At 37.1% G+C, this 27,605-nt stretch overlaps 1 protein-coding gene across 3 annotated transcripts; it reads left to right on the top strand.

Annotated features, from left to right (window-relative positions):
• Nucleotides 1-838: 838 nt before the first annotated feature.
• Nucleotides 839-26,867, top strand: LOC125661398 (uncharacterized). Of its 3 annotated transcripts, none has more exons than XM_056146406.1 (17): nt 839-1,112; nt 4,319-4,368; nt 5,315-5,374; nt 5,829-6,031; nt 6,315-7,406; nt 7,908-8,106; nt 10,671-10,902; nt 12,987-13,088; nt 14,000-14,080; nt 14,360-14,747; nt 16,931-17,213; nt 18,225-18,458; nt 18,573-18,649; nt 18,943-19,047; nt 23,787-24,001; nt 25,520-25,684; nt 26,132-26,867. In XM_056146406.1, the coding sequence occupies exons 1-17, from the start codon at nt 961-963 to the stop codon at nt 26,256-26,258; spliced, it is 3,765 nt and encodes a 1,254-aa protein (XP_056002381.1). In that variant the 5' UTR covers nt 839-960; the 3' UTR covers nt 26,259-26,867. The 3 variants fall into 3 exon arrangements, with proteins under 3 accessions (XP_056002381.1, XP_056002383.1, XP_056002382.1); XM_056146408.1 differs by lacking the exon at nt 26,132-26,867 and adding an exon at nt 25,323-25,384 and having other exon boundaries at nt 864-1,112; nt 25,520-25,652; XM_056146407.1 differs by having other exon boundaries at nt 898-1,112; nt 5,829-6,013.
• Nucleotides 26,868-27,605: the final 738 nt, after the last annotated feature.

Below are 27,605 nucleotides of genomic sequence, written 5' to 3'. Positions count from 1 at the left end.
AAATTCAATACCAGCAAGTGTGGCGTAATGCATCTCGGTCACACCCTCAGTTTATAGTTACCACGTGCGGGAGAGTGATGGACATAAAAAGAGAACTGGACTTAGATGTTCAGATTGAAAAGAAGCTGACCTTTCACCAGCATGTGAACTCTGCCGTTGGAAAAGCAAACCGTATCCTGGGACTAATCAAGCGATCGTTCATTTGCAGGGACATAGTGGTGATAAGGAAACTTTTCATAACTATGGTGAGATCAATACTTGAGTATGGCAATGCTCCACGGATCCAGCAACACACCATATTCGCTAGCCAAGGGTTTACGATCTGCTCCGCTTCTCTACAACCCTTGACTGCGTTATACAAGGGTTGTAGAGAAGCGGAGCGGATCGTAAACCCTTGGCTAGCGAAGATGTTGTTTGGCTTGAGGGTAGTAAATTTATGAGTGAAACAGATCGCCAGATTGGGTAATATGTGCTAAAGACACCAACGATTTAAAAGTAACATAGATCAACAAGTTCTGGGATGGCATACAATATTCCATAAAACCACGCATGTAACAGCTAACTATATAGTAGAACAGAGAGAGGGTTACAGGTTACGTAGCCGTCATCATGCAAGCTATAGGACTCGCAGCGAGTGTGACCGGTCAACAGGGGATGTTTTCTCCTCCTAGACACCTGATCTCACCTCTGGTGTACCCAGAGGTCCGTGTTTGCCCAATCCTCTATTTTGTATTGCTTATAGGAGTTATGAGATTGATCACTGCTCGTTATCTTCACCTTTCATTTACCGCATGTCATATTCGATTTTGTCGGATATTAGCCTATCCACCGTCATCCCGATCCCGATGAGAATTGTTTAGCGCCACTGTTATGATGTAAAATAAACAACGTACGGTTAGAGAATGGGATTGTTAAAATTCCTCTGATATGAAATATTTTTTGAAGTCGTAGTTTTCTGAGATGAATGAGTACAGGAATATTTTAATAGGAGATGCAGCACGTGCTTGGAAGCGGCTGGTGGGACGGTTTTACTGGCTGAATGACAGCGAGATCGCCAGACATCTGATTGAGGTCCATGATCAGTGGTGTGGGGACCAGTGTCCCCTAGGGAAGTATGTGTTTATTCAATATTCAGAGCGGATATGCATGATAAATTATTTTATAGGGAGTCAGGTCGTAAAATATCAGGAATCTGGGTATGTGGATCATGTTTTTTTTAAAAACAATTTCCTGTCAGTACTCCAGGTCCATGGCAAATTTGTGCAGTAAACATAGTCGTAATGCAGAGAGAGATATTATTACTACAGTAACTTGATCGGATCACGTCGAGTTGACAGGCGCGGATCATCAGATCACACGAGACACAAAGTTCTACTACTACTGTTACTTAGTTAAGTTCTGTAGTAATGATAGATTTATTATCCTCATTCATAAGCTTATAAATAAATTTCAATTCATCTAAAACACAGACATACAGGGAAATTATATTTTGTATATGCAGTCTTGTCTGTGACACAGTCGATATTTTCCACTAAAAACAATTGCGTTGATGCACTAGCATTGTGACATCATCAGTTTCAGAGGATACTGTGATGCAGAATCAGAAAACGATTGTAGTGATCCTGTAGATCGGATCACACTCTGTGCAAAAAGTATCAAAAACCAAAACATTGATGGGTATATAATAAATCTAGTAATAGTGTTATAGTCGGGGAAAGATCTATTTTATTTTATATCAGCAGATTTTAAAGATCTAGTCAGACTTTTCACAATGACAGTGTCCTGAACAATGCATACATTTTGATTGGTTGATGCATGGAGGTTTATGCAGTCATGAATGGTAGTATCTTCAGGTCATTGGTAAATCAGGGATTGCTATGGTCACTGGTGTGAGACCCCTGTTGGTCATTACATGGTTTGGGCTAGCAGCAACAGTTGTTATGAAGTGTGTGTTAAAGTGGCATGGACACAATTTGAACTGAAAATTTTAGAATTTTATTTTTCCCATTTTTAATGTTTACAATGCTTAACTACGATATTCCTAATTGTCAGCAAAACTTTGAATGTCAGTTGTCAAGTTATATCAGAGATACAATGTAACTATATTCAGAGCTCACTATTCTTTGTTATGTAAACAAAGCTTGTGTCATGTTTTTGTTTACGCAGGTTAAATATACTTAAAAAAAAGTTTCGTTTAAAGCAGAATTTTTCAATGAACAAGTTTAAGCAATCTATATGTAAACAAATAGATGGCACAAGCCTTGTTTACATAGCGGATAATTGTGAGTGCTGTATCTTGTGTGTTGATTTGTAACTCAACTAACAAATTTTTGCTGACCATTGGAAATACCTTAGTTTTAAAAGCATTGTAACTAAAAATGAGAAAATGAAATTTTCAGTTCACATCGTGTCGATGGGAAATTAATATCAGAAAATGTACAGTTTATATTGTGTCCGTGACCCTTTAAGGGTAAGATTGAATTAGAGTCTTGCTGACTGTAGGTACTCAGTGGGAAATATAGCTATAACCTTTATTTCAGTGCTGTTGTTGTAAAAACAGCGGAATCTTAAGCTAGGGGTTCTGGGGTTGGTTATTTGTAAGTACTCACCATCACTTTATTTGGAGATTTTGTTAATAGATATGTTTTACATCTCATCCAGACATCTTCACTGAAGTAGAGGCATCGATGATGAAGAACAGCCATAGCTTCAATGTTAAACAGTCATCACTTCAGTGTTAAACAGTCATCGCTTCAATGTTAAACAGTCATCGCTTCAATGTTAAACAGTCATTGCTTCAATGACAGACAGTCATAACTTCAATGCTAAACAGTCATCACTTCAATGTTAAACAGTCATCGCTTCAATGTTAAACAGTCATTGCTTCAATGTTAAACAGTCATAGCTTCAATGTTAAACAGTCGATCATTGCTTCAATGTTTTAAATAGTCATCGCTTCATTGTTAAACAGTCATCGCTTCATTGTTAAACAGTCATAGCTTCATAGTTAAACAGTCATCGCTTCAATGTTAAACAGTCATCACTTTAATGTTAAACAGTCATCGCTTCAATGTTAAACAGTCATTGCTTCAATGTTAAACAGTCATCGCTTCAATGACAGTCATAGCTTCATTGTTAAACAGTCATCACTTCAATGTTAAACAGTCATCACTTCAATGTTAAATAGTCATTACTTCATTGTTAAATAGTCATTGCTTCAATGTTAAACAGTCATTGCTTCAATGTTAAACAGTCATCGCTTCAATGTTAAACAGTCATCACTTCAATGTTAAACACGTACCTTAGACCACCTGAAGAGACATAGGGATTGAGAACTGAACTCGCTTGGGCCTCATACATGTATACCCTAGCCACTATGCTATTGTGACCAGTAGATAGAACTAATAATTCATTAATGTCAGGGTTTGACACTAAGGCACGTCCGACCGACTGCATGAGTCTACGAAATGATAGGTCCGGTCGGGTAAAATGTCGATTTACCAGTCCGACTGGTCGTGTTGAAAAAATAAACGTCAAGAAACTTTACTTTAAACCATAAGATATTTTATTCTTAACTAAAAAAGAATAACTGTAAAGATTGCAAGCAATTTTGAACTGCGTGATGACACAATCTCTATTTTTAGTTCTAATGAATAAGTCGCAGTCGGAAGTAATGTAATTACAACATCTACTCGATGTTAATGTGTGTAAAGTTATGTTTTAGATGAATTTATTTTAATTTTAAAAAATAACCCCAGTTTTATTTGAATCAAATATAAGAAAGTGTTTATCAAATTGATAAATTACGTCATAAACAGCCATTTTTCGGTGTTGACATATGTGCGGGAATGTCTCTACATTTAAATATGACTTCTCGTCCTCAAGGAATGATGTCCAAGAGAAAAAAAGTAAAAGGTTGGGAAGAAACAAAGCAGGGCTTATGAAATAGAGATTTTAAAAAAAACCAGTTGAGGTCGTTTTATTCTAGATGGACTAGAGAATTTCCGTGCTGGGCAGACAACAGAAAATGTGTTTGAAAATGAAAGCATTAAATTGAATGACGATACTATATAAAGCTCTTTTTTGAGACAATTAAATATGTTTTAGTTAATGCAAACTTAATGTTTGTCATTTGAATTAAATACATTTGAATATGGAGAAACTATCACTTTGTGGAAAGTTGGTCAGGGCTACAGGATGTAAGATCAGGTCTAGCGAAAATCATTTGAAGTAGCCCGGCTGGTCTAGTGCTAAAAAAAGTAAATGTCAAACTCTGAATGTAATGATGATTTTATAAAACGTTGAATGTGTCTTGCAGATCATGTGACAGAGGGAGCTCAGGGTATGAGATATCATGTGATGAACCAGGTGAGTGTAAGAACAGATAGATGAGCATGTAGTCCATCATGGAGATTAAAGTTTGTATGTGATCCAGGTCACATGTCTCAAATTTAAATTGTCCTCATAACTGATTATACTATTACAACCATAAAGCAATGTTAGGTTAAGAGATTCATGACAATGTGTTCTCTGCTAAAGTGATTTAAGTTTGTTCTTGGATAAAGGGATTCATGTTTTTTCTTGGTTAAATATGTCTCTAAAATACTTCTAAATCTTTTTTTAATCTGGGTCACAATTTTATTTGGGAAAAACAAAACCACCTGTAAAAGATTGTTTGCCCTCTCTTTACCCAGCTTTTTAAAATTTTGGTAGTTAACAAGGGAATAAAATAAAAATAATAAAAAAAAAAATATTGAAATTTAATGTAAAGCAAAGTGACTTTTAATTGATAATGTTTTAAAGTTGAGGTTTTTTTTATTGGTTGGCGATTTGGAATAATAATATCCCCTCTGTCTTTACAAGTGGGACACACAGGCAGCATACCTTACATTGCTGAAAAGGAATTGTTTTCCTAGCACATCCACATGGCGTCTTGTTGTTAAATTCAGCCATTTGGAATTTAGTCATGGTCATGAAGACACTTGACATGAGGTTGTCTCATATTGATTTAAGTATTCTAATGTCAGATCAAAAAAATATCAGGTGCATAATCAAAACTGATGTGGAAGGGGATTATTAAAATCTGAAGTGAATTGTTGAAATAAAACCCCAATTTCTTGGATATTTAAAAAAAAACTCAGTCAAGCATTATTTTTTGTCAATTGTTTGGAAGACGGTAAACTTTTTTTTTAAAATATGGCTCAAGGGAACTAGCAATGCATGATAAAATTGATGAAGACCATATGTAAATAGAGGTCAGTAATGGTCATGGCAGCAATGATACAGTGTATTTTTACCAATTTTACAATTCCAGAGGCACCCCCATCAGCGAAATCTGAAGCAGAAAATGAAGATATCCCACTTCAGCTGGAAGGTACTTGGATGTAAAGTTTTAATTCTGTGCCAGTGTTGTCACAATATCCATCTCTGTGACAGTCAGTTGTATGCTCTCTACAATATCAGTTTTATGAACCAATGCTTAAAATAGTATAATTATGGTGGAATTTTGTTTTTGAACTATGGTCTTGAATATTTTAAAAATATCTAAATGGAAAATAATTCCATTACTTCACAAAGCTGCTTAATATGGACGCAGGTAAGTGCCGGGATAGAGTTCACCAATCCTTATACATGTACCTTGATTTTAAAACTTCTGTAAATGGATTTAGACAAAAGGAAATCTCCATGGCAATAACCACGAGTTATTGTTGTATGTGAAAATGCTCATTGTATTCTTTGTCAACTTGGATAGCCTTAATTTCAAGACCACTGTAGATTTCCCTTGTGTGAAGCTTAAAAATGACAATTGCTTTATTTTTCTCTCATAGTTGACGAAGGGGCGGAGTCTTTTGATGGTGACTCTAGCAGGACTCAGTCTGCTAATGACTCGGACAGGACCGAGTCGGTTGATAACTCGAGCAGGACTGAGTCTGTTGATGGTGACTCAAGTAGAACCGAGTCTGTTGATGGTGACTGTGGCTTTGAAAGTGACCTTGACCCAGTTAGCCATGTGGTCAGTGTAACGGACATGGTGTGTATCGAAATGTCTAGCTGCTTTTCTCTCGTAACATATATTGCTTTGAATAAGATTTCTTTGAAAATATTTACATATATAAGTACCTGGATTCATATATCAGAGTCGCCCATTAAATATATTAAAATCAAGAATTATTCATATTTGACTGCTTGTTTGCCCCTAAGAGGAATCTGTGATGTATATAGAAATCCTCCAGTCGTACTCAGGCCACAGAATCAATGTCATTGCTAAAGTATAGATGAAAATATCCCCAAATGATGTAATCTGCTTATTTTAGGAGGGTGATATGAAAGTAGTTGCAGATGCCACAGATAACACTCCTCAAAACACTGGATCCACCTTAGCAAGGACCGACAACTTGATCCCTGCATCAGGCAACAAATCAACAGACTCAAGGGCAGGTAACCTCTCTCAAACACTGATATCTGTCAAACAAGAACCAACAGACAGTGGTGAATATGAAAACTCTGTGATACAAAGTGTAGAGAAATCTCATCATCATACACAGCTTACATCATCTGGTGCCACCTCTCATCCGGTCATGTCAGATACCATTGTTGTGAAACAAGAACCAACAGACAGTGGTGAATATGAAAATTTTGTGATACAAAGTGTAGAAACATCTCATCATCATACGCAGCTTACATCATCTGGTGCCACCTCTCATCCAGTCATGTCAGATACCATTGTTGTGAAACAAGAACCAACAGACAGTGGTGAATATGAAAATTCTGTGATACAAAGTGTAGAAACATCTCATCATCATACACAGCTTACATCATCTGGTGCCACCTCTCATCTGGTCATGTCAGATACCATTGTTGTGAAACAAGAGCCAACAGACAGTGATGAGTATGAAAATTCTGTGGGACAAGATATGGAGACCACAGAGACAAATCCTGTTCATCATTCTCCCCCTATTTCATCTTCACATCCAGTCAGGGCAAATACCATTACCACAGCAGTCAGGGCTGCACTGAGACAGAAGATTTCATCAACAGTTGTCTTGCTCCCACTCTTTACCAACAAATGGACTAACTCAGGAGGAGATACCCTAACACAAGCAATACCAGTTGTCAAACAAGAACCAACAGACAGTGGTGAATATGAAAATTCTGGTGCCACGTCTCATCCGGTCGTGTCAGATTCCATGACCGCAGCACTCGAGCCCGTACCGAATCACGGGACCTCATCAACAAACACACACCCTGGTTCACTCAGTCCTGTAGTGACGGGACGACAGAACACGGAGCTAGCAACACCAGACACTAACATGGATTCTACCGTAACTCTGGCGACTGTCGCAGACACGTTACCACCACGTAATAACAAACAGAGAGAAGGAAGTCTCACACAAAAGGAAAATATGGTATGGAAGTTATATTTCTTAATGGTTGTCATGGTTACATGTACACTTCTACATGGCAGCATGATGAGTGAAAGGAGAGGTCACTATATCTTACAATAGGTTGCCATACTTGAAGAAAAAAATGCACACTGCATCCCCCACAAAGTTTTCTAAAATGCACACTAATATATGTCCCATTAGGCTCTAAGGTTTTATGTCAACTTTTGACCTTTGACCAAATATTCTTCATTTACAATTAGCTAATTATCACTTTGCAGTGCATTGTGAGATTTAATTAGATTAGTTTTGGAGTCAAGTGAAAGTAGAGGTGTGTGGTGTTAGCTGTACTCTGGTGTGTGGTGCAGATTCAGAGAAAGACATGCATTAAATAAAAACCATATTCTGCATATAATCATGTTACTGAAGCTCAAGCCTGATTTATTTACCTATCAATAAATGTATGATGACAAAGAACTTGGATTGCATAATTTTTACTAATTCTTGAAGTACGAATGATTTCAGAGTAAAAAGAGAATTGCAGAAGACTCATTGTACACAAAACCTGTGAAAAGGAGACTGACGCGGAAGAACCAAGGGCCCAGTACCAGCAAAAAATCTGCAAACTTATCAGAAACAGAGACCCAAAGTTCGGAAGAGGACCAGTCAAATCAAAAAGAGGACCAGTCGTCAATTGAGAAAGAGGACCAGTCAAATGACCCAAGTAAGTGCATTAGATAATCAGCACGGACGACAGACCCTAAATTTTGAAATTCATGTCCCCAGGGTCAGTTCTGATGCTTACCAGACTGGGTACCCTACCTGATATATTGAGAGGACATTATTCTTTGAAGTACAAAGGTACTTTTTGACTCATGGGAATCAATTTCCAAGCTATATATTATATTGTATGATGTAGTGGAAATTTTTATCAAAAATCTTCTTTACTCTGGAACATCAATCACATAAACTATTTTACAGATGGTGGCATCTACCTAGATTTGAAACCTGGGTCAGGGGTTCAGGGTCCATCAGCTGCTCAATAAAACCTAAATTCTAGCAATTTGAGATATTTGCAGGGGAAACACGGACCAGTCACAGTTACTCAGTGGTAGAGTGTTTGCTTCATAACTGTGAAGTCGTGAGTTCAAGCCCTCCTCAAGCTATGATCGCATCAAACCTACGATGTAAACATAAGTAGTGATTTCTCTTTTGACAAACACTCAGCATTTAGAATTGAATATCACGGGTCTTTTAGATATGACCTTGAAAACAGAGGTCCCGTGTTGCGGCAGGTGTTAGCACAATTAACAGTGGCGGATTTAGAGGGGGTGCAACCGTTGTGTGCCCCCTCCCCCCCCCCTAAAATTTTCAAATTTAAGGTAAATCGTGGTATCTTGTTTCGGAAAATGTACTAAATGATAAAAGAAGCAATAATTTCTTCCCCTCCCAGAGAAATAAATGACAAAATCCTTTGATTTCTTGATTAATACTTTATTGGGAGAACTTAATTTTTTTCAAAAACCCCTTAAAATTCGGGTAATTTTATTAATTTCAACTTATTAATATGATAGAAAATGGTACAAATGACTTAATAGGAGAAATATTTCAAGCCCCATCAAATCTGTAAAATGCAGGAGCTTCCGGGGGCTACGTCCCTGGACCCCCACCTGGGCTTCGCCCTGGACCCACTGCATCATAAAGTGGCACCCCCCGTAAGCACAATTCCTGGATCCGCCCCTGATTAAGAACCCACACTGATACAGCGGTAAACACTAAGCATGGGACTAAATTTGTGGTACTTCGCCTACAACTGGTGACATCTCAGTCAGAGTGAAAAATTCCTGACGGGACGTAAAACAAAGAGATAAGTAGCACCTATGAAACACTATTTACTCTGCCTTTAATGATAAAGAAATGTTTATTCAGTATATACACACAAATGTACATATATAGATACTGGGGATAACCCAAGAAAGCTTAATAACTTTCCTGTATTTCTAATGGGTCCTTTGATGGATGTTGGCACTAGGAAGTCATTATGTGGGAGGGAACACGTGTCCGAGCGGGCGACCGCCATACCCTCTTACATACAACCACTGCCAATCGCAGGGATTGAAGTCAGGTCGCAGCATTGAGACGAAAGAGTGCTACCCGTAACAAAAACACCAGTAGCGATGAGCTGATGTTTGTCTTGTAGAGGCAGTGCATCTTTGATACCTTATCACGATTCGTAAATTCACAGCACTAGTTCTCTACCTTGTATGTGTCCTATTAAAACAATTAGCCACATGCTGATCTGTTCAATCCTTAACCAATCACTGATTATTGTTGGATTTAATGGTACTAGAAGTTTTCAGTTGATATTAATACCAAGGCTTAAATGCTTTTATTTTGTCTCAGACCAGAATATTACTTTGCCATTGTCATGTGACTGCCAACAAGATTTCTAATCAACAGTTAGAAGTGAAATAGCGTGACGGCAAATTTTTGTAAAAAGATTACGAAAACATAGGGTCGATATTGACTATCCATAGGAATATGTTGTTAGGGTCGATATTGACTATCCATAGGAATATGTTGTTAGGGTCGATATTGACTATCCATAGGAATATGTTGTTAGGGTCGATATTGACTATCCATAGGAATATGTTGTTTAGGGTCGATATTGACTATCCATAGGAATATGTTGTTAGGGTCGATATTAACTATCCATAGGAATATGTTGTTAGGGTCGATATTGACTATCCATAAGAATATGTTGTTAGGGTTGATATTGACTATCCATAGGAATATGTTGTTAGGGTCGATATTGACTATCCATAGGAATATGTTGTTAGGGTCGATATTGACAATCCATAGGAATATGTTGTTAGGGTCGATATTGACTATCCATAAGGATATGTTGTTAGGGTCGATATTGACTATCCATAGGAACATGTGGGGCTAATCATGGCCATAAACTGTTCATCCATATTAATGAAAATGTATACATGAAAAAGTAAAGATCAATCTCATATCTCCTATGAGGAGTACAAAAAACGGACCCCTGGATATATATATTAGGTGCTGAGGAGGAGTAAGTCAACCGGTCAAATTGATGCTGCATAGTAATTGTCATTGGTGGGACGAATCTATTTGATAATCATCGGGTGACTTTGTACAGGATAAAAACTGGTCAGTAGAGTTAGGTGGGCTATGTGTTTTGGGTTATAAAAGCCATTGGTCACTTCATGTCTGTGGTGATTGTGTGTCGGTCACTCAACATCTCTGTGTTGTAAATTTCAGGTTGGGTGGCACCAGGACATGCCCAGTACAACAAAAAGACAAGGAATAGAAAACGTGGTCGACCATCAGTGTTTTCAGAATCGGAACGTAAAATGAGGCGTGCAATACGGGAGAAGAAGCGAGCGAAACAGAGAATTTGCGTGGGAGGAATGCTGGAGGAATGGAACCGGCTTCGTGTGACTCTGAATCTGGAGTCTAACCCTCATGTTGCCGAATTTCTCATCAATCATCAGTAAGTTTAGGTATTTCTCATCAATCATCAGGAAGTTTAGGTATTTCTCATCAATCATCAGTAAGTTTAGGTATTTCTCATCAATCATCAGTAAGTTTAGGTATTTCTTATCAATCATCAGTAAGTTTACAGGGGTCGAAATTAACTTTTTCTACCACAGGCTAATTTTAGCCTGTGGGTAAAAAATCCACAGGCTAAAATGAAAACCTACAAGCTAAAATAAAAATAAAGAAGCAGTCCTCTTTTTTTGTTTTTTTTTAAATCAATGATTTTCCCCATGATTACTGAGCCTAGTGGGTCAAATTACGTAGGTTATATGGTGCAATGTTTAGTTCTCTTGATTATCGCACCTCTAATCCACAATCTGTTTACCGCAGGTCTAGATCCAGTCTTCCAATTTCATGCCACATCAGAGTTGTCACGAGTGATTTTTCAAAGCGAATCCCGGACTCATGGTTTTATAAGCAGCACGATCACGAGCCCCATGAAGTTTTTTGATAATCGTTTACGCGGTGAGCAGTGCACTCGTTTCATCACTACAACCCGACCTCAATATGACAATAAATTAATTTAGATAGGACATTCTCATGATTCTAATAAAAATTACTACCGGAAGACTTGGTAAAACATAAACTCTGATTTTTTTAAAAAAATAAATGAATAACAAAAACCTCATACTTCGAATCCAATTTAATCACCGCTATAGGTGAACAGGATCGTGGCACATGTCTATATTTTTCATCATATGCGATGTCCGACCTCTAAAGCATCTGTTTGACTCCGAGTTTCTTAAAAAATCATAAAAGAAAAATCCGGATAAAAACGGTTGTTGGATTCGGTCGTTCATGTAAGCGTTTGTATGATTCAGAGTGCAAGTTTAAGAAAAGCGAATAGTGCATCACCGTATAAAATGGATACGATACGATCATAGTTTGTAAATCACCACTCGCTAAGATTTTCGAGTGTCCACTATTTTTACTCGCTATTTTTCATATGTACTCGCATTTTGCGAGTATTTCTCGCTAATTTTGAGCCCTGGTTTAGGTATTTCTGATCAATCATCAGTAAGTTTAGGTATTCCTCATCAATCATCAGTAAATTTGGGTATTTCTCATCAATCATCAGTAAGTTTAGGTATTTCTGATCAATCATCAGTAAGTTTAGGTATTTCTGATCAATCATCAGTAAGTTTAGGTATTCCTCATCAATCATCAGTAAGTTTAGGTATTTCTGATCAATCATCAGTAAGTTTAGGTATTTCTCATCAATCATCAGTAAGTTTAGGTATTTCTCATCAATCATCAGTAAGTTTAGGTATTCCGATACACTCGTCACATGTATGGAAGAAAACAAGTCAGAAATATTTCATTGCAATTATTTCATTATGAATGTAATAATCAATTATAGATGTTCAGCATTAGGACATGTTAAAATTGAGAAAAAATCAATGAATATCGTATAACGGGTTTTTTCTGTGGTCGTCCAATTTTTTTTAAAAAATTCACAAAAATCACAATCACAAGAAAATATATATTGACACATAAAGGTATAGATAGGTGTTGTATATATTGATACATATAGGTATAGATAGGTGTTGTATATATTGATACATATAGGTATAGATAGGTATTGTATATATTGATACATATAGGTATAGATAGATATTATGCAACTGGAGGAATTGGAAACACAGAATCTAGTTTAGTATTGGATCATAAAAATTTCCACCCACAGAGAAACCTGTAATGCGGTATGAGAAGAAATGACCTTTTATTAGAGAGAGACCCTCTAATTGACAATATGTAGTGATAAGTACCCTACTTTCTTTCAACAATACACTGCTTCCATAAAATTCAATATATACTGTATATTCAATAACTTACGACTTCAGTTTTTGAAATTCTAATGCATTATGTTGATAGATTTTGATCAGATGCTACAATAAGGTCTATTGACCATTTCCCTTTAGGTTATTTAGAAATCATGTGTTTGCTTCGCACTATAATAAAAGTGTTGAATTTAGTGATTCAGAACATCAGACAATATTTATCAATACATGTATTTCTTGTTTTTATTTGAAATAGCAAACAATGCCAGAATGTTTCTACCAGTACTTCAAAGTCTCAACTACATGCACAGTTGACAAAGTCAGAAATGTCTTCAACAGACAAAAAAGAAAATGGCAGGCATGTTTTAGTTTATATAACCTGAAAGTTCAAGTGAGCTTTTCTGATCAAAGTTTGTCTCTTTGTCTGTCTGAAAACTTTTTCAACATCTTTACAAAAAAATGCAACCAAGTGTGCCACAAACAATACCATTGTTTAATGGGGTTCAATTTTAATCAAAGGAAAGGTCTTCTTCCTTGTAAGTTCTCCCCTCAGTAAATGAGTGTTAATGGTACACAACACGGCTAAAAGCCTCGTATTTACACACACCAAGCACAGCTTAAAGTCTGAGACTCGTATTTACACGCATCAAACACTGCTAAAAGTCTCGTATATACACACATCAAACACAGCGAAAGGCCTTGTATTTACACACCTCAAACACAGCTAAGTCTTGTATTTACACACATCAAACACAGCTAAAAGTCTCGTATTTACACACCTCAAACACAGATAAAAGTCTCATATTTACACACATCAAACACAGCTAAAAGTCTCGTATTTACACACCTCAAACACAGATAAAAGTCTCGTATTTACACACATCAAACACAGCTAAAGGCCTTGTATTTACACACATCAAACACAGCTAAAAGTCTCGTATTTACACACATCAAACACAGCTAAAGGCCTTGTATTTACACACATCAAGCACAGCTAAAAGCCTTACATATACAATGTATATACACACATCGACTAAAGCTAGAAACCTCATACTTATGAGTTTAAAACAACAGGTTATAAACGAGATCTTCGGGTTCCTTATGGGTGGTTGGAAGCAGTTATGGTGTTGACTAGCTGTTGATAACCATTCTAAGAGTAGATAAGAAAACCATGGATCATATAATAAACTTTGTTTAAATGCCAAATTTCAGTTGCAATATAAAACAAGAAGTTTATAGAATTACATATAAATCTGTTTTGTTTTGAAGATCCATTGTGAGAATCAGTGAGGATTTTGAGGAGGAGGAGGAGGAGGAGGACTCAACACCAGACCTCAGTTTGATTTTAGGGTACCTTATTTTGTTCTATTTACATGTATACCGTATGTCACACTGTGCACAAGGTTATGTCTGTTAGAAATCTGTCCCATATATCATGTTAATTAAAATGTAGGTAAACATCTACATATAATTAATGACTTTTATTTACTATCCCTTCACATCATAGTGGGGGACACTGTATTAATGTTGTGTGTGGTGTACATCTCATGCTGTGGATGTATGTGTGTTTATCTTTGTAAATGTTTTATCTGAAGCAAACATTATCTGTGTAGTGTACTGAAATTGTAGTGAAAAGGACCACACAGACATTGAGGATGTAGCAGGAGGGGATCTGGTGTTTGGAGTGGGGGAAATGTCACTTCCTGAGGACAGAGTGGGGGAAATGTCACTTCCAGAGGACAGAGTGGGGAAAATGTCACATACAGAGGACAGAGTGGGCGAAAAGTCACATCCAGAGGAAGAAGCAGCAGAAAACGTCAAAGTTCCGGGTATTATGCAGATTCTGACAATGGATGAGTCAGAACTGGTTCTGAAATCAGAGAAAGTGATCGTGTTTGAGGAGCAGCTGCTGATTTTGGCTAAATCCAAGATTAATGATCAATGTTTAGTGAAAGGGTGTCCAGAAGCTGTGAAAATTTCAACAAGATATGTTGCATCTGCTTTGTATCTTGTTTGGGTGAGTGTCTTTTACAAACACTTACAACTGGCCTCCATAGCTGTAAAGTACAGTAGTAAGTTTAAACTTGGAGGATGTGAATGAACCGTAATGTAAGAAGGTTGACGGGCAAGATATCAAAAGTTCTATGTCTGATAGAAAACTTGATTCACATCAAGGACCCTCACTCCCCATAAAGTTTGCAGCCCTTCACCGGAAATGATGACATCTCTATATGAGTGAAACATTCTCGAGTGGGACGTTAAACAATATGAAAGAAATCAATCTCACCCCCCCCCCCCCCCCCCCCTTGAAATCTTAATTTAATGAAATATGAAATTGACCCAAATCAGTGATCATACCATAACACATTAGTGGAATAAAATAACACTCTATTTTTTTTATATTTATTAGAAAATGTTGGTTGGTTGTATATTTTTGAAAGTCCCACTCAAGAATGCTTCACTCATATGAAGACATCACTATTTGCCAGTGAGGGGCTACAAAATTTAGGCCTATGTTCGGTGCTTATGGCCTTTGAGCAGGGAGGGGTCTTTATCATGCCAAACCTGCTGTGACACGGGGCCTCAGTTTTCGCGGTCTCCAGAGCTGCCAACCCTCACGATTTTGGCGTAAGGCTTACAATTTTTAGGCCGAAAACACGCCTTACGATTTCACTATATATCTTCCAATTTTTGCTTATTTGACATTTCGAAAGTTTTAGAGCTGTCCATCATTGGTTTTTACTTTTATAAAAAACAAGCCATAGTCGTTACTACGTTTGTTTGCATAGTCTATATATGTACAAAATCATTTTAATGCTTTGAAATAAACAATATGGCAGCTGCTACTAAGCGTAAGGCATGTGTTGATGGAAATAACAATACTCCCCCGAAGAAGAAAACCTGATAAAGCCAGCAATTCAAAGAACAACATGCAACTACACTGTAGACATCTAAAGAACTTCCCAGAATAACTGACACGGTAACTGTAAAATTATATAATGTACTAATGTAACAAGTTTTTATACACAAGTTTTAGAAAGTAAAATCAATAAAAGATGTATTTGACCTTCTGCAGTTGTAAAATGCATAACAATTAGTATGTCTAAATTCATTAAATTTGGATTTGAAATATGCCTAAAATTGCTCAGGTTACGTCTTTATTCATAAAAGATCTCCAGCGGCAGGGGGCCCCATCTTACTATTTCCCATTTCATAATGTTGTCAGCTCTGGGTCTCATTTGAAGGACTGTTCCATTTAGTTCCCCCTTACGACGAGCAAGGAATTCTGGGAACCTATTCTAACCTAGATCCCCAAAGGATCTATTAAAGTAGAGGTCTAGTAGTGTGACGTGTCCGGATCGAACTCGGTATTGGTTCACGTACTATTATTATCAAATGTAATTTTACATTTACCTGGATGTTTTTTAATTTAGAAAATGAATATAATAACACTCAATCACTTATATTTGAGTAGACTATGGCTCCAATCTTCTTTCCATTTTTTGTCATCTAATTCACACATAAAACCAGAGGTACATATTTGTTTAATTGATATAAGGGGTATTACATTGTACATGTTAAAATTATCTGTAAATTAAAAAAAAATCATGATATGCAATAATGCACTTGTGGAATTAAATAAAACAATTCTGCACTTGTTATATATTTCTTATGTTGGTATATATTTGTTATCTTCTATTATGTGAAAAACTGAAAATCATCTTCAAAATGGCAATTTTAATACGTTTTAGTTTGAACTTAAAGTTTGTCATTTGAGTTAAGTATTTTTAAAAATATGGAGGAACAATTGGGGGTTTTCTGGAAAGTTGGTCAGGGCTAGTGGATGTAAGGTCAGGTCTAGTAAAAATCATTTGAAGCAGCCTTACTGGTCTTGTGTCAAATGTAAAACCCTGCCCTTCAGTTTTGTAGTGATTACTGACAAAGTATAGGAGTGTTTAAAAAATTTAACTCGAAAATTATTTGTGCATTATAATAAAATTTATGTTGGATGCGGGAGATTTTACCCCCACCCCAAAACTAATTGAATTAAAAATTTTACTGGAAAACCATTTGATCTCGCCCCTTTCTGCTGCCTAATCAGTTTATGTTTTACAAAATGAAATAGTGTTTGGATGAAGCGTAATGCTCTGGTAGTATGAGTGGATAGTGATGATTATTGATTTTTACGTATGCTTACAGTCTTGCTCAAACAAACACATAAAACATCGGTGGTGCTCCCAGCCACTGCTCAGTGGAGGCTCTCAGAGTGGGGACTTGATGATAACCGCTGCAATTCTTTGCTCTGGGAATGATTTCTGCAAGGTGAAGAGGATGGCAGATTTATTGCATCTTCATTTTCCAAATCAGTCGTCATTTACACAGCTTCAGCAGAAGTGTCTTGTTCCAGCCATTGAGGAGACATGGTTTGAACATCAGCGAAGTGAGAGGACGAAACTTAACGATAAGGACGTTGTCCTGCTGGGTACGTGACTGTAAATAATAGTGTTAAGGTAGATGTACAATTTATTTGTACATGTAATGTAATGTTGACTTGTTAATATTTACTTGTTCACTGGATGATATTTACATGTTTACTGGTTGATAATTACATGTTGACTGGTTAATATTTACATTTTGACTGATTGATATTTACATGTTGACTGGTTGATATTCACATGTTGACTGGTTGATATTTACATGTTAACAGGTTAATATTTACATGTTGATTTGTTAATATTTACATGTTGACTGCTTAGTATTTACATGTTGACTAGTTAACATTTATATGTTGACTGGTTGATATTTACATGTGGATTGGTTGATATTTATATGTTGATTAGTTAGTATTTACATGTTGACTGGTTGATATTTACATGTTGACTGGTTAATATTTATATGGGGACTGGTAGACATTTACATGTTGACTGGTTGATATTTATATGGGACTGGTAAATATTTACATCTTGACAGGTTAACATTTACATGTTGATTGGTTAATATTTACATATTGACTGGTTGATATTTACATGTTGATGGGTTGATATTTATATGTTGATTGGTTGATATTCCTACAACAGTAAATATTTTCCAAGGCATTACTGAGGAAACATGCCATCGATGAGAAAAATAAATTGAGTATTTATTGTTCAAATTATCTAGTCATAAGGCATTTTATTACTCCAAACATCAGCTTAGAGTACAAGAGGGAGAAATGTTGACTTTATTATTGTGATTTATTCAGGAGGTCAAGTGGATATGAATTAAAGTTTGGGGGACAGATTTTATACTATATGTACCCATTGAAAAATTGTCTTGAAACTATTTTATGGAATAGGAATTTTATTTGGGAGTAAATACAGTGTAAATACTGAAGAGGTGTGTTTGATATTTAATGCGTACCTTGATTAAGGTTCTTGGGGGAGGGGGGTATCTTTGTGACATTTTGTACTGTTAATCAACTTGATTTAGTACTTTCAGTACTTTGATTTTACAGGGGGTGGATGTCTGTGCAGTCCTGGGCATTGCAGTCAGCATTGTACATTCACACTGATGGAAAATGACAGTAAAAAAATAGTTGCCTTGGAAACACTTGAAAAGAAAAACACTAGTAAAAGCGGCATTAATCTGGAAAAAGCGTGTTTTCAGAGAGCTCTGAAAGATGTGAGAAAAAGTGTCCGTGTAACTGAAGTGGTCACTGAGGCTCAACTACAGGTCGATGGATTCATGAGTGAGTAGATGTTCAGTGACTGCTTTAAATACTATTTGTTATTTTACGAAAAGTGTGTTATGAATTTCTAGCAGAGGGATTTTTTCAAATGAGAGATATTTCCTTTGTATGCAGAAAAGTGGTACTCTCGCATTAGACATTCACATGATGTATGGCAAGCAGCAAAGGAGTTGGGGAAAAAAATTATTGCGGTAAATTTTTAACATCATTTTGCAAAGTAGGAATGAAGTGTGACTTGAACTAAAGGGTCTGCATTAATAAGAATTGACTATGAAATATTAAGTTCATCATGTTAAAGTCTGGGGAACTAGAGTGCTCACATTAACAACTTAAGTGTCCCGATGAACAAATATATATAAACTAGATATTTTGGATTAGGAAGCATTTGATATTTTATTATCTATATGAATTTAACACATTTTATGGATCTGGGAATGTCGTTCACTATTAAATTGATATATTTGCACCATTCACGATTTTGTAGGCTGGTCAAGATAAACACTGCAAAGACCTTTTGAACTGGCGCAAAGATATAGTTGAACATTTTTGGCACAGTTGCGAAGTTGCGAATTCACGTAAAGAGTTTCTAGTGAGTATTTTTATTGAGTTATTGCAATTGGTCTGCATCTGTCATCCGTCGTGCGTTAAATATTGAACATTTTTAGCTTCTTCTTGATAACTAGCATTCCAATTCTTTTCAAATTTGGTATGAAGATCTTTGGACTAAGAAGGACATGAGTGACCACTTCAGTTACACAGACACTTTTTCTCACGTCTTTCAGAGCTCTCTGAAAACATGCTTTTTAGGTCACCTGAATTCATTCAGGTGACCTATTGCTATCTGTTTTTGTCCTTCGTCGTGCGTCGTGCGTTAACATTTGAACATTTTCAGCTTCTTCTCTGAAACCCCTGAACCAATTTCAACCAATTTTGGCATATAGCATCTGTGGGTGAAGGGGAACAAAAATTGTGAAATTCGTGGTCCCTGCCCCCCTGGGGCCTGAGGGGTGGGGCAAAAACCATCAAAATGAGTGTAATTTTAAAAAATCTTCTTCTTTACTCCTGGACATCAAGAAGCCAAACTGTGGGCATAATTATAATGAACATTGAGCCCTCTACCAAAATTGTGAAATTCATGGCCCCTGGGGCAGGGGTTCTTGTGTTAGGGGGGGGGGGGGGGGGGCTCTATTGGTCATATAGTGAAAATGGCAAAAACCATCAAAATGAGTGTAATTTTAAAAAATCTTCTTCTTCACTCCTGGACATCAAGAAGCCAAACTGTGGGCATAATTATAATGAGCAATGAGCCCTCTACCAAAATTGTGAAATTCATGGCCCCTGGGGCAGGGGTTCTTGTGTTAGGGTGGGGATCTATTGGTCATATAGTGAAAATGTAGAAATTCTTTGAAAATCTTCTGTCTCTGGGTATTAAGTAGACAAACTAATAGCATGGTAATGATGAGCAAGGATGCCTCTTTATACCCCCCGCAACAAGTTGTGGGGAGGGTATACTGGAATCGAGTTGTCCGTCTGTCCGTCCGTCCGTCCGTCTGTAGACGCAATGGTTTCCGGGCTCTAAAGCATTATCCTTTCCATCTACCGTCACCATATCATACATATGAACTACCCATGGGATGAAGATGTTCCCTATCGATTTTGGGGTCAAAAGGTCAAAGGTCAAGCACACTGGACATCGAAGTAGCAATATGGTTTCCGGGCTCTAAAGTGTTATCCTTTCCACCTACAGTCACCATATCATACATATGGACTACCCATAGGATGAAGATGTTCCCTATCGATTTTAGGGTCAAAAGGTCAAAGGTCAAGTGCACTGGACATTGAAGTAGCAATATGGTTTCCGGGCTCTAAAGCGTTATCCTTTCCACCTACAGTCACCATATCAAACATATGGACTACCCATGGGATGAAGATGTTCCCTATCGATTTTGGGGTCAAAAGGTCAAAGATCAAGTGCACTGGACATTGAAGTAGCAATATGGTTTCCGGGCTCTAAAGCGTTATCCTTTCCACCTACAGTCACCATATCATATATATGGACTACTAATGGGATGAAGATGATCCCTATCGATTTTGGGGTCAAAAGGTCAAAGGTCAAGTGCACTGGACATTGAAGTAGCAATATGGTTTCCGGGCTCTAAAGCGTTATCCTTTCCACCTACAGTCACCATATCATATATATGGACTACTAATGGGATGAAGATGATCCCTATCGATTTTGGGGTCAAAAGGTCAAAGGTCATGCGCACTGGACATCAAAGTAGCAACACTCAGAAAAGAGGTAGTTTATACCTATTACCAACACCCTTTGGGAGATTGGGGTAAGCGGGGGGTATTCTTAGTGAGCATAGCTCACAGTACCTCTTGTTAAAATTTGTGAAATTCATGGCCCCTGGATCAGGGGTTCTGGTGCTAGGGTGGGGCTCTATAAGTCATATAGTGAAAATGCATTATTTCTTTGAAAATCTTCTTCTATTAAGTAGACAAACCAATAGCATGGTTATGATGAGCAAGGATGCCTCTTTCAAAATTGTGAAATTCATGGCCCCTGGGTCGGGGGTTCTGGTATTAGGGTTGGGCCCTATTGATCATATAGTGAAAATGCATTTTATTTCTTTGAAAATCTTCTCCTCTGCTGCTGGGTATTAAGTAGACAAACTAATAGTAGATGATCAAGGATGCTTCTTTCAAAACTGAAATGTATGGCCCCTGGGTCAGGGGTTCTGGTGCAAAGGCGGGGCTGACCACATAGCTATTCAATGTTTCTTCCATCCAAAATTAAAATTCTTATATTTAAACACAAACCTAATTCAAACATTGGAAGGTTGTTACATGATACTCAGGTGACCTATAAGGCCCCTGGGCCTCTTGTTCCAGATTAATGCCGCTTTTACTAGTGATTTTCTTGTCAAGGGTTTCCAAGGCAACTTTTTAGCTCACCTGAGCCAAAGTCTCAAGTGAGCTTTTCTGATCACATTTTGTCCGGCATCTGTCTGTCTGTCTGTAAACTTTTCACATTTTCATCTTCTTCTCATGAACCACTGGGCCAATTTTAACCAAACTCGCCAAAAAGCATCATTAGGTGTAGGGGATTCAAGTTTGTTCAAATGAAGGGCCATGTCCCTTTCAAAGGGGAGATAATCACAAAAATGCAAAAATAGGGTGGGGTCATTTAAAAATCTTCTTCTCAAGAACCACTGGGCCAGAAGAGCTGAAATTTACCTGAGAGCTTCCTGACATATTGCAAATTCAAGTTTGTTCAAATCATGGCCCCTGGGGGTAGGATGGGGCCACAAGGGGGGATCAAAGTTTTACATACGAATATATAGGGAAAAACTTTAAAAATCTTCTTCTCAAGAACCACTAAGCCAGAAAAGCTGAGCTTTACATGAAAGCTTCCGGACATAATGCAGATTCAAGTTTGTTCAAATCATGGGCTCCGGGGGTTGGATGGGACCACAATAGGGAATCAAAGTTTTACATACAAATATATAGGAAAAATCTTCTTCTCAAGAACCACTAAGCCAGAAAAACTGAGATTTACATGAAAGCTTCCTGACATAATGCAGATTCAAGTTTGTTCAAATCATGGGCCCCGGGGGTTGGATGGGGCCACAATAGGGGATCAAAGTTTTACATACAAATATATAGGAAAAATATTTAAAAATCTTCTTCTCAAGAACCACTGAGTCAGAAAAGCTGATTTTTACATGAAAACTTTCTGACATAGTGCAGATTCAAGTTTGTTCAAATCATGGCCCTGGGGGTAGGATGGGGCCACAAGGGGGGATCAAAGTTTTGCACACAAATATATAGGGAAAAACTTTAAAAATCTTCTCAAGAGCCACTAAGCCAGAAAAGCTGAGATTTACATGAAAGCTTCCTGACTTAATGCAAATTCAAGTTTGTTCAAATCATGGGCCCCGGGGGTTGGATGGGGCCACAATAGGAGATCAAAGTTTTACATACAAATATATAGGAAAAATCTTTAAAAATCTTCTTCTCAAGAATCACTGAGCCAGAAAAGCTGATTTTTACATGAAAACTTTCTGATATAGTGTAGATTCAAGTTTGTTCAAATCATGGCCCCCGGGGGGTAGGATGGGGCCACAAGTGGGAGGGGGGGGGGGGGAGGTCAAAGTTTTACATACAAATATAGGAAAAAGCTTTAAAATCTTCTTCTCAAGAACCATTTGGCCAAAGAAGTTGACATTTAAATGAAAGCTTTCTGACATAGTGTAGATTCAAGTTTGCAAAAGGTCTTTTGGGCCATAATAGGGACTAAGGTTTTACATGCAAATATATATGGAAAGTCTTCAGATATGGGCCAAGGTGACTCAGGTGAGCGATGTGGCCCATGGGCCTCTTGTTTTACTGTCATTTTCTATCAGTGTGAATGTACAAAACTGACTGCAATGCCCAGGACTACACAGGCATCCACCCCCTGTAAAATCACAGTACTGAAAGTACTAAATCAAGTTGATTAACAATACAAAATGTCACAAAGATATCCCCCCCCCCCCCCAAGACATGAGTTGTAAATTTCAGAACTCCTTCTCCCCTAGGGACTTAGGGGCAGGGCAAAAACTGCCAACAATTGACCAATTTTCAAAAATCTTCGTCTTTGCAACTGCACAAGTGTAAGGAAAACTAAATACATAGTGATCTAGAGCAGGAAGACCTCTACCAAAATTGTAAATTTCATGATCCCTGTGGTAGGGGTTCTGACCCCAGGGCTGGACCAAACTTGGTATATAGTGTTAATGTGTTAAACATATGGGGCCAGAATGGTCAGTTATTGAATGTATGAACAATAGAATATTTTCAACTTCTTGATATCTACCATTCCAATTCCTTCCAAATTTGGTATGAAGCATCCTTGGGACCAGGGGGCATGAATTGTAAATTTCAGGACTCCTTCACTCCCGGGGCCTGTATATCTTTAAGAAAAACTAAATGCATAGTGATATAGAGCAGGAAGGCCTCTACCAAAGTTGTAAATTTCACGATTCTAAATGCATATTTATGAAAAGCAGAAAAGAGTGTACAGAAATTTTTAAATTTCACAACTCCAGGTTTTAACTTTAGGGTGGGTCCAAATTAGTGATATCGTTTAATAATAATACATAATTATATTATATTATTTAAAGCCTGTCATCAGTGTATACACTTTTGATGGCATTGAAGATATAAGAACACATCTTGTTTCATAAGTACAGATTCAGTTGGATGAGGGGAAACAAACAATATTTTTATTTTGGCCTTAGAGGTGGTTATATTTCATTTCTGATGATGGTCACCAATTTACAGGACATCTGGGTAGGAATGACCCACCACGTACTAAACAAACATAAGTGGATGTCGTCGTATGCTAGTTTAGAACCAGGATGTTGTTCCCATGGTGACCTGGATGAGGACAGAAACAAAAAATGGCTGCAATACAAGAGTCCTGCCTACACAGCCCTGATTGAAATTGTGATGGACAAGCAGTTCTTAAAAAACGTACACTACTTCCTTAATTTTAGGTAAATATTAAAATCTTCATTTTGAGCTTTTTAGATCTGTTGTAATAATTTTCCATTACTTTGTCTGTAAACTATTGTTTATGGAGTGTAGATCGTTTCTAATTTCTCTGAAGCTCCTTCATTGAATTTTATCAGTTTTGGAGTGTAACACTTTATGGGACTAAATGAACAATGGCTAAGGTCCCATCTGACATTGGCTGGTTGTATACTAGTGGAAAAAAGAAACTGTGTATTTATGTTAAAACTTCAAAAGTATTCTCCGATTGCTCTCTATTCTTAAACTTCATTATATCAAATAAAATGTTATTTTCTCTTCATAGGAGAATGAATATCACTTTGCAATAATTGTGAATTCATTTTAAGCATGTTCATAATAAGTGTGGTTATTATGCCCCCGAGATCGAAGATCGGGGGGCATATTGTTTTTGTCCTGTCTGTCATTCTGTCTGAAACTTTAACCTTGCTAATAACTTTTGAACAGTAAGTGATAGAGCTTTGATATTTCACATGAGTGTTCCATGTGACAAGACCTTTCCGTGGGTACCAATATTTTTTATCATGTGACCTTGACCTTGGAGTATGACCTACTTTTTGAAAACTTTAACCTTGCTAATAACTTTTGAACAATAAGTGATAGAGCTTTGATATTTCACATGAGTGTTCCTTGTAACAAGACCTTTCCGTTGGTATTAAACCTTTTGACCTTGACATTTAACTTACCTTTAATTTTTTTTTTACATTGGTCATAACTTCTAAATGGTAAATATTAGAGCTTTCATATTATACATGAGCATTTCTTTTGACAAGATCTTTCTACTGGTACCAAGATATTTGCCCTTGTGACCTTGGTCATCTTTGGAATTGGCCATTATCGGGGGCATTTGTGTTTCAGAAATGGCTTTATACCTAAAAATATGTAACAGATATGAAGGACTCTTCTAAAAGTCATTAATTTGGTCCGAGATTCGGTAATAAGGTGGAAATGTGCAAATCGTGTTCAGAACATGTATTCAGTTAATAGGCTAAATAAGATCTTCGTAATGTTTTAGAACATTATCCCATAACATGATTGGAAAGATATTGAAGAGAAGAATTTGGTTTTGGTGAAGGTAATTAGTAGTATTAATTATCCCAGAGATGTAGTGATTACTAACCTGGGCTGAGTGAGAAAAAAAGATGTTACAATAATGAAAGCTAGCAATTGTCACTTAATTCTGATAAGAAAGAAAAAAGATGTTACAATCAACCTCCAAATAACTATAGCATTATTCTATCTTGTGTGTAACATTAACGAAATTTAGCAATTGTCACTTTTGATCAGAAAGAAAAGATGGACTTAGATGTCAGATAAATCATCATGTAAACATAACAGGAACACAACTAGTAAGTTTTGTTACATGTAGTACTCGGGTCACCATCGAAATCCTTGGCACCTTGTTTAATTTTATCTTCTATTAAGCATGCTAGAAATAATCTTCCATTAATGATCTCCTAAATGCATCATTATTTTCTTACTAGGAGTACAGCAAATCTCGAAATCTTCAACAACCACATTTGGGTGCATGCATCAGAAAGGCTGACATATACTTCCGCTGTATACAGAGCTAGAAACATCTTAGCTGCACTAGATTACAACAGCAGTGTAGATCTGCCCTCAGCAACAAATGAAGATGGCAGTACTAGGTATGTTACAACTTTAAGGCCAACAACACACGTTAGGGCATCTATAGAAACTGTATCTGTGACAGTTAAGGTGACCTTCACGTTTTAAACTTTGGATTGTGACCTACTTTAAGAATACAATATTTATGTTATCTTTTGTATGACTCCTCATTTTGATCTTAGTGACTTTTGATTTACAAACGCTATTCAATGAACTCTTACCCATTATTTCATTATGACCTTGACTTTTGATCTAAGTACACTACAGAATATAGTAAAGTTAAAACTGATGACGGTAAAGCATAAACAAATGACACCTGAGCCTACAGATTAGGTGTGCTTAAGATTAACAGACTTTTGTGCACTGATTACTATAGGGCTCCAAAGTCTGCTTTCTCCTTTTCCTTTTAACGGCTGTTAAACTTGGACTGATTATTAGAAATGAACTTATCTACATTTTCAATTCAGATATCAAAGAACATTTTCGAAGAAGTTTGGGCGATGGATTATTGTGGAAAGAAAAGAGAAAAAGACATACCATCATATTGAAGAAATTTTTAGGAAAAGTTTAAGGATTCAATTGAATTGTGAGTGAGGACTGCATCATCCAGTAGGACTGTCTGACAAAGATCCCAGGAAAGGATGCATCATCCAGTAGGACTGTCTGACAAAGATCCCAGGAAAAGATGCATCATCCAGTAGGACTGTCAGTCAAAGATCCCAGGAAAAGATGCATCATCCAGTAGGACTGTCTGACAAGGATCCCAGGAAAAGATGCATCATCCTAGAAGACTGTCTGACAAAGATCACAGGAAATTATACATTATCCAGTAGGACTGTCTGACAAAGATCCCAGGAAGAGATGCATCATCCAGCAGGACTGTCTGACAAGGATCCCAGGAAAAGATGCATCATCCTAGAAGACTGTCTGACAAAGATCACAGGAAATTATACATTATCCAGTAGGACTGTCTGACAAAGATCCCAGGAAGAGATGCATCATTCAGCAGGACTGTCAAGACAAAGATCCCAGGAAAGGATGCATCATCCAGAAGAACTGTCTGACAAAGATCCCAAGAAAAGATGCATCATTCAGTTGGACTGTATCACATATTTTGTTAATCATTGCCCACCAGAGACTCCACCACTTAGCTAAGAGGTTGTGGCACAGAGTATGATTATTACAATAAATATTCTTATATTGTTATATCTCCTGAATCATGCATAGATAGTGTTAGAGACAAGAGGTAGAATTAGAAGGAGCAATCAAGAGTTGCTGGAATTTTCAAGGTGTTCAGACAGAATGCATACCCGTAGTCTGCATTATACTAACATCCTAATGAACCATTCTTGAGACCAAAAATATGGCCTTGATAGTGGTGTTTTTTTAGCACTTTTTCTAATATGGAAAATTATTAGTAAAAATGTAAGTCTTGATTTTGTTGAACATGGAGGTAAGATTTGCAACAAGAGGGAGATAACTCTTGATGTACGTCCGTGCACGTAACACTTATGGCGTCACAAGGAAAAAGTGTGCCGCGGCCTACTTTGACACGATTATAATCGATCATTGTGAATAGTATCCTCAAAGACATGGTCCGACATTTCAATCCTCACTATCCAACCATACTACCAGAGCATTACACTTCATTCAAACAATATTTCATTTTGTGAAACACCAACAGATTAGGCAGCAATTAGGGGTGAGGGCAAACGATCGATGTTGGATAGAAATTTTAATTTAAATAGTTTGGATAATGGGGGTAAAACTCCTGAAAGTTTCAGTCATCAGAATCATTTTCATTATAATACACAAATAATTTTCGTTTGAGTTAACCTTTTTAAACACTACTATTCAGCAGGAAGAAAGACTACAAAACTGAAGGGCAGGGTTTGACATTTACTGTATTGAGCACTAGACCAGTCGAGCGAATTCAAATGA

The sequence above is a fragment of the Ostrea edulis genome, chromosome 8 (assembly GCF_947568905.1).
Source record: "Ostrea edulis chromosome 8, xbOstEdul1.1, whole genome shotgun sequence".
Lineage (NCBI taxonomy): Eukaryota > Metazoa > Mollusca > Bivalvia > Ostreida > Ostreidae > Ostrea > Ostrea edulis.
Note: the sequence above shows the minus strand (reverse complement) of the source record. Positions and strands in the feature narration are given on the sequence as shown.

Excerpts from the sequence above, each read along its gene's own strand:
- LOC125661398 (XM_056146406.1), top strand. The coding sequence starts at position 961 with ATGAATGAGTACAGGAATATTTTAATAGGAGATGCAGCACGTGCTTGG. Across the intron at positions 4,369-5,314 it reads GATATCATGTGATGAACCAG|AGGCACCCCCATCAGCGAAA; the intron begins GTGAGTGTAAGA and ends TTACAATTCCAG. Across the intron at positions 14,081-14,359 it reads GACCTCAGTTTGATTTTAGG|TGAAAAGGACCACACAGACA; the intron begins GTACCTTATTTT and ends CTGAAATTGTAG.